At 33.5% G+C, this 8,405-nt stretch overlaps 1 protein-coding gene across 2 annotated transcripts in view; it reads right to left on the reverse strand.

Annotated features, from left to right (window-relative positions):
* Nucleotides 1-3,505: 3,505 nt before the first annotated feature.
* Nucleotides 3,506-8,405, reverse strand: part of cers2a (ceramide synthase 2a) — a 42,326-nt gene continuing 37,426 nt past the window's right edge. The window contains exons 11-12 of one of the 2 annotated variants that reach the window (XR_015515694.1): nucleotides 5,391-7,220; nucleotides 3,506-5,194 (exon numbers count right to left, since the gene is read on the reverse strand). Coding sequence is in view for 1 of the 2 variants with exons in the window: in NM_153671.2 (NP_705957.1) it covers nucleotides 7,071-7,220 (150 nt within the window). In the remaining variant the exon portion in view is untranslated. Of the gene's footprint in view, nucleotides 5,195-5,390; nucleotides 7,221-8,405 lie in introns of those variants that run through there. The other variant, NM_153671.2, reaches the window with a different exon arrangement.

The following is an 8,405-nucleotide window of genomic DNA, read 5'->3' on the forward strand; positions in this document are numbered from 1 at the left end:
AACTCAACTCGAGCCGCTCTCACCTTTATGTGTGTGGAGGCAGAAAAAGACACACGCCGCATTAGCATACCGGACCAATTACTGGCAGTATGTGATCACGCTAATTGCCGACCCCGGATCAGGTTTCAGCCCATAACCCTACATTAAGGTTAAGAGTCATAGCGTGGTCGGTAACCGATCTGAGATATTAAAGTGGCAGTTAAGCGAAATGTGGATCAAGCTTCATTACACAGGGGAGAGTCGGGTGAACGCGCTGGCAAGGAGGAGAGACACTAATATTTTAGATTGTTGTCGTACATTCCAGAAATATTTAATAATAATAATAATAATAATAATAATAATAATAATAATAATAATAATAATAATAATTAAAATGGGAGACATATTTTAATAAAAGCTTCTTTAAATTCTTTTTAAGTTTAGCTTGTTTAGTATCAGAGAAGGAAAAATGGTCAGAATTGTCAGATATAAAAAAAAAAAAAAAATAGTTTGTATCTAGTAATCTGGCATTCTTTGGGTTTATATCTCCAAATTAAGATTTTACTTCATCATCCTGATTCATTTCCTCAGAATTTTGAGATATTAACTTAGAAACTTCAGTAGTTCTTAGCGATGCTTAAGGTTTTCTCAAATTTTGGACTTTAAATAAATAGAAATAAGTGTAGAAATTAATGTACTTTGTTGAAGACAAAATGATGAGCCCTCTTGTACAATTAAGTCTTTTAAAAATATTTTCCAAGTGCTGTTACAGAGAGATTTGTCAGCACCTTTTTAAATATTAGTTAAGCGTTCTCACACTATTTACAGTTACCTTCAACCAGGACAAAGCACACTTGTCTCCCCCTCCCATCTTCCCCAAAGGCCCGCACTGACATTGCATTCGCGCCCGAGTGTGCTTACATCATTGATGATGCGCTGTTTAGTAAGAAGCGCTTTCGCTCAGCACAGTGGAGATTTCTTTGTTATATCATTTTAGTCATTTGATATGCAGTGATACACAGTCAAATATTTCGCCAAACAGATCAGCCACTTTTGACGCTCATAAACAATCATAAAGTCCTCGTGCTGCAGGAATTAGGAGGTTTGCTGAAGGTGCAGCTGTCAAGAAGTGAGGGATTTGTGTCTTTAATAAATTAACAAAATATCTGCCAAAATTGAAAATGAAATGAAATTTATCCCTGTCAAATCGATAAATAAAATGAAGTTGCCGATTTAACATTTAATTTTCACTGCATTTCCGCGTCAAGACTGCCAATATTAAAATAAAAAGCCAAACTGAAAAATAAAATGCAAACACAATTTTTACAAGGCTTGTTATTAACATTCACGCTATAATCGGGACACAATTCAAATTAAAACGCACATTTAAGTTTTCCTTTTATTGACACTTTTAATTTTTCATTTGCAACGTCAACGTGTATGCAAAGCCTATGTTAATCAGTGGGAGGGGCGTATTCAATTGACGTTGAGTGTTTTCAGAGTCCGAGAGCAAAAGCACAGTTTTGATAGATAAGACAGACAGATATTTAGTGAACAGTGTTTTATAATAAAATTGTTAATCTGGTTTTCATTTTAATCTCCAATGCTTATTTGATTTATTTAAAATTGGCAGGATTCACCGTCCATTTGATACTACCATTCAGATTAAATTACAATTTAAAAGCTAGGTTGACCAGGGAAATTAGGTTAATTAGGCAAGTCATTGGAAAACAGTTGTTTGTTCTGTGGCCAATTGGAAAGAAAATTCCTTCCAGATGCTAATAAAGTTGACAAAAAATTATTTTATTAAATTAATTTATTACAAAATGCATTTATTCCAGCCAAACTAATACAAATAAGACATTTTCTCCAGAAGAAAAAATATTATATAGAAAATTCTGTGGAAAAGTTCCTTGCTCTGTTAAACAGAGTTTGGGAAATATTTTATTAAAAATTTCAAATTAGGGCTTATAATTTTGCCTTTATCTGCTTTATATCTACACATTATTGAAATGAGAGAGAAATTTGTATGAGAAATATCACACAAGTAGCAGTGTAATGTGGCTGTATATCTGCACTAGTGGGAGGCGTGCGTTGCCTTAGTGTCCCACCAGTGACGATATCCAGCCATATCACACTGCTACTTGTGGGATATTGCATTTATACAGCAGTTTGACGGCACAATTGTGTGTATAAAAAAGAAAAGAAAAAAATCAAACACGGAGAGTCTCAAAATCCTTTTATATGAGGATGGATATATTTATATCCACCATTCATTCACATCTGCAGCTGATGTCAGAACAGCAGAACCCGTTACTAATTCACTAACATCTTTTTAGAGCTGTTGTTTGAATGATTCTTTAGAGTAATGTCTAAAGTGATGATAAAACAGCTGATTTTGCTCACATTTTAAGATTATAAGGCTGAACAGCAAGAAATGCCATCAGTCTAGAAACATATTTCTGTTGCAATCGGGATATCACAATAATTAACCCCGAAAAAGCCAAAGCAATGCAAACACTAGCAGATTACTGTTGTGTTTGCCATAAGGGAGAACACTAAACACATGCTGGCATTTCTTCTTTCTTTCTTTTTACTGAACTAGTCTGCGGTAACAAAAACAAAAATAACTCAGGATTATACAAAGAGTGATCAGCGCAAAATACATACATTCCTGATATGCGAGTCCCATCACACACTAAATACAGTAAAATTATATGGTATAAATACAGCACGACAATATACAAAAGAGAGAGATCGACTTGGAATGTAGCTTACCTGTTTTATAATGATTTGATCAGCTAGAATTTTAAATTGCGCTCAGTTTTTTCTCCTCTAAAGGCTTATTATCTGGTCTCTGTCGCCATCTTGTGGATGGACAAGAAATGGATCCTGATGCGCTGTCTCAGAAATTATAAATGAGCACTGTCCTTATAAATAAACTGCATAGATGCAATCTAAACTACATTCTCGCCTAAAAAGCCTCAAAAGTACATTATGTTGTCCAACAGCTGCAACATTTGTGGTAACTGTGGTAAGGTTATTGATCTGCTGTCACTATGCGGGTGAAGTAATACAGAAAGGTGAGGAGGCTGTACCAGTGCTGTTACTGCAGAAATATTGCATGACTATCAGCCAATCAGATTCAAGAACCAGACAGAACTGTTGTATAAATGTAGGTATATATTATGGTTTCCACAAAAATATTAAGCGGAACTACTATTGTTAACATTAATAATAATAATAAGAAATATTCAATCAATTCATCACATTAGACTAACTTCTGAAGTAAAAATGCTAACAATGCAGCTTTACATCAGAGAAATAATCAAATATTTTAATATGTTCAAAAGCAAAGCAGTACAATTAAACTATAATAAAGACGTCACAATATTGCACGGTTACAAATTTGGTTCAATAACTTTGCTTTAACATTTTAGAAATCTTATTGAGCAAAAACACTTCACAGCAGATGTAATTGCAGTGTTTAAACATACAAATGAAAAAAAAAGACGACAAATCAAACTGTCATCCACAAGAATGTTTACTTTCATCACTGAATAAGGACGATACAAAATCCAACATAAAACACTGGCAGTCGGGACACTGATGGGATGTTTTGTTTGTGGCAGGTGTGTGTGTGTGTGTGTGTGTGTGTGTGTGTGTGTGTGTGTTTGGGGTTGGTCTTGGCACCAGGCCACAGAATAAGAGAGAGATGATCTAAACTGGATGTAAACAGGAGGATAAAGCCTAAAAATCGAAAGTAGACAAAGGTGAAGAACAAACACACAAGGAAACAAAACAAACTTACAATTACAAATAAGGCACTTGTGAAAACATTTGGAAAATAACGCTGAAAAGCCAATCCAGATGCCCCATTCCACTCCAAACGAAACGGAGTTATTCACCAAGCACCTCTGGTACTGAAAGTGATGTTCATGTCAACAGGAAAAGAAACAAAATAAATAAATAAAAATACTGGACCACGTTTTTTGTAAACCTGTCGCTTGAATTAAAAAGAAATCACGAGGAAAGATGAAGTCAAACTTTTGGTGGATTGTAACACTATAAAAAACAGTTTACCCAGAAACGAATATTCAGTAATGATAACGATCACTACAAACAAGTAGTATGTTATTCTGTGAAACATTAATTATGATTATAAGAAATGTTTTTGTCTATAGAAATGTCTATAGGAAGGTATGTTAAGAGTTCCAATGTTTTTGTTTTGAAAAGGACCGAATATGTGGAAGCTTGTTTTCACCACAGAATAAAAGTAAAGGTAATTGCATCTTTTGAATTCACAATTCAGACTTTGTGCAAATTTTGCATTATATTAATCTCACGTTTATACCTTGATATTTTGAATTAGTAACAATTTTTGTACTTTTCTTCTCAAAATAATGATTTTACATTCAGAATCTAGCCAGTAAACTAATACAAAGTCATAATTCAGAAAAAAAACAAACATCTGAATTGTATATTAACAGTAATATAAACGTCACTGAAAATAACGCATGGTTCCAACACAATTTATTCATGTTGTCCCAACAACAGTTAGGTTAATGCAGGCATGTTCAATCTTGGTCCTGGAGGGCCGGTGTCCAGCAAAGTTTAGTTGCAAGCCCAATCAGACACACCTGGGCTAGCTAATCAAGCTCTTACTAGGCTTTCTAAAAACATCCTTGCAGGTGTGTTGAGGCCCTCCAGCACCGAGATTGGACACCCCTGGGTTAATGTAACAAACTTAAGCGGACTGAACTTAAAATAATTATTTTGTACCAAAAAAAAATCTTACGAATTGTGTTGTTTCAGCTCATTTTATACAAGTAGTTTGAACAAGCAGCAAATATAATATTGAGTGTTGTAAACTGTGGGGAAAAGTTTGTCTAAACATTTCTGTTTCAAATTGTAAAAAAAATAATAAATAAATAAAAAAAATTTCAACTTTTTTTTTTTTTTCGCAAATTACAACAAAACATTGAGTGTTATAAATTGCGAAAAAGTAAAAAAAAAATTGAATGTCGCAAATAGCAAAAACGTTTTGACTTTTGCAATTTACAACACTCGAAAAATGTTTTGTTGTAATTTGTGGAAAAAAACAAACTCAAAACATTTAAGTGTTTTAAATTGTGAAAAAAGTCAAAACTTTTTGAGAGTTGTAAATTGAGAAGTTAACATTTTTTTCTAATTTTGCAAATTGTGAAAAAAGTCACTCAAAAATGTTTTGACTTTATCCCAGCAAATAACAAAATTGTTTTTAAAAAAAATTCAAAATATGTAAAAAAAAAAAAAAAAAAAAAAAAAAAAAAAACTTTGACTTGCAATTTACAACGTTCACTTTTTTAGTTTGAAATGTTTACTTTTTTTTGCAGTTTACAAAAAGTTTTGACTTTCACAATTTATAACACTCAAAAATGTTTTGACTTTTTTCCCCGCAAATTACAACAAAACGTTTTTTTTTTTTTTTTAATGTTGTAAATTGCGAGAGAAAAAAAATTCACTCAAAATGTTGACTTATTTCCCCAAATTACAACAAAATATTTCAGTGTTGTAAATTGCAGGACAAAAAAAAGTTACTCAAAAAAAAATATTTTGACTTATTACAACTTATTACTTGACTGCAAATTACAACAAAACAATAAAAAAAAAGGAGTATTGTATATTGAAAAAAAAGTCAAATTTAAAAAATAAATAAATAACAGTTCTATGAAAAAAAATGTCTGGCTTCAAAGATGTTAGCTTACAACTGAAAGATTTAAACTTCAATTTGCAAGAAAAAAGACACAATTGCAAGATGTTAACAACATGTGACTGTCACAGTTACGAGAAAAGGTTACAGTTACCTGTTTTCTTTTGAATTTTATGCAGAAACAAGCTTCCATTTGAAAAGTTCATGCTTCAAATGTGAATTTGCATTTTTGGGTACACTAATTCTACAAAGTGTTGCATGACCTCATGTAAAGCAGCAGACACTGGGCAAACAGTACATACTGGAGGAAATAATGCATTCATTCAATAACTGAACACCATTTATGGAAAGCATGGAATCATCTTCCCATAAACACAACAGATTCAAGCCTCAGACTTTCAACTGTTGTCACAAATATTATAATGCATCTGAAATGATACGTTACTAAGTGCACTAATCTAGCACCCAATACTGACAATCATCAATATCATTTATAGAAATGGAAGAGTCAAGAGTTTCTTTTTTTCTGGCCGAGTATTTCAATTGTCTTTTTTTTTTTTAAACAAAGCAATTTACTGCAGAAACGATCAGCTTATCAGACTTGCTGAAAATATCTGGACCATAAATAAAAAGAAAAACGACTGAAAAGGAAAATCATTCAGAATAATAATAATAATAAAAAAATCTTTAAAATAACTTGTCTACACAGAAACGTGTTACAGGAGGACACACACTGACCAAAACACAAACAAATATCAGATATTAGACGTCGCTTAGTTCATAATCAACATGACAACAACTGGACAAACGTTCAAAAAAAAAAAAAAGCAGCACACCGATTCAGAGAGTCCGGGACGGGGTTCTACCAAATTAAACCGTCTTCTTGAGTGTTTTTATAAAAAGGTAGTGTGGCAAAACTGGGTCAAAAATGTCAATTAGTGCAACCGCATTGAGTTCTAGAAATAAAGCAGACATGTGAAGGTCACTTAGTGAATCTCTTATATTGTAAAGTGGACACAAAAAAAAATTCCAGTCAATCTCCGCCAACGTCAGAACTCAAATACTGAGGGATTCTGAGAAATCTGACCAGAAAGAATGAAATATGATTTCTAGTGTGTGTGTGTGTGTGTGTGTGCGATGCCCAAAACAACATAAAGGAACTGAGATCGAATAAACTGGAGGAAATATTACCAGTAAAGCAAGGCAACCATCAACAAAACAACATTATTTAAACATGGGGCCTGTTAATAGTGTTTTAAATGTGGGGAAAGGGTTACACCAATCCTCTTTCTGGAAGTTTGTCCGTTCCACAGCATTAGAATGGTGCGTGTTTGTGTGTTTTGGATCCGTCAGCATGAGTCTGTTGGTCTGTAAGGCTAGTGTTGTACCTCTTCTCTCATCACTCAGTCTTACGGTGATGGTTGTTGTTTAGTGGCGAGTGGCCGTTCAGGACTGGTCCATTTTTCACTCTCCTGTCCTTCTCGTCTTCCTCATCATCATCCTCAGAGTCTGTTTCTTCTCGGTCGCTCCTTTCGTCCTCCACTATATTCTGCAAGAATGACAAAAGCGTTAAAATGGCAATATATTTGGCACAATTTCATGCATTTGGTTCAGAACACTTAAAGGGACAGTTTACAAAATGTCCCCACAAGTATATAATACCAGTTAATTTTTGAACTTGTTGTGACATTTGGTTTTGGGTCCTCATGAGGAAAACAGCTCATTAATGAACGGCTCAGATTGAAGTATTTTGAAAAGGTAAAAATGTTGATCATTTCCTGTGAGGGTTGGGTTTTTATTGGTAGAGGGAGAGAATATATAGTATTTACAGTAAAAAACTCAACACTCGACATGTGTGTGTCATATAAAATGAGCTATTTTTCATAGTAGTAATTGGTAATACCTAAACACAGCGTACATGACGGTAGGCATGGAACGATAACCGTTTTCAAGGTAAACTGCTGTTTAAAAAAAGTCAAGGTATTAAAACCGCCCCAATTTTCCGCTTTACCGTTTCTGCTGTATTTATAAGGTGTTTTTAGGTTTGTTTGTTAAGTTTTTTAGTATTAACAGGATCTTCAGCAGAAAAGATATCCAAGATGTCGTTTTAAATTGTAATGAAATCTGTGTTCTTACAGTGGCCGAGAGAGCTTATGTTTGTTGTAAAAAGTATAATAATGACAAAAAACTACTAATTTGCTCATCTCCATTTGTGCAATTTTTACCCCTTGAAACTGAGATTTTTCAGGACTACACTCAAATCCAAGGGGTATCTAGCCCTTCCCTTTAGCCCTACAAGCCTCACAAGTCTTCAAGCTAAAGAGAATTGGGACAGATTAAGGGGGAGGGCTAATGGGTAGAATTGGAATTGGGCCTTAGTCTCAGTGACCAAATTAGAGAACTTATCTAATACACAATGGCTTTATAAAACTGCCATAAATAAATATCAAACATTTGACAAATGTCTATACTGACACTGTTAATTAATCAATAAAAACAAGATGCTCTCATTTCTGAAAAACAACAAAAACAAAATGGTGACCTGAAGACCGGAATTGAGAAGTTACCATGAGAAGTCATTTACAGCTGAAGACAAAATGATCCTTTTTTTATCCTTATTTTTTTTTCTTTTTTAAATTTTTCACAAATGATGTTTAACAGAGCAAGGAAATTTTCACAGTATGTCTGATAATATTTTTTCTTCTGGATAAAGTCTTATTGTTTTATTTCAGCT

Source organism: Danio rerio, chromosome 19, assembly GCF_052040795.2.
Source record: "Danio rerio strain M-AB ecotype USA chromosome 19, GRCz13ab, whole genome shotgun sequence".
In the NCBI taxonomy this organism is placed as follows: Eukaryota; Metazoa; Chordata; class Actinopteri; order Cypriniformes; family Danionidae; genus Danio; species Danio rerio.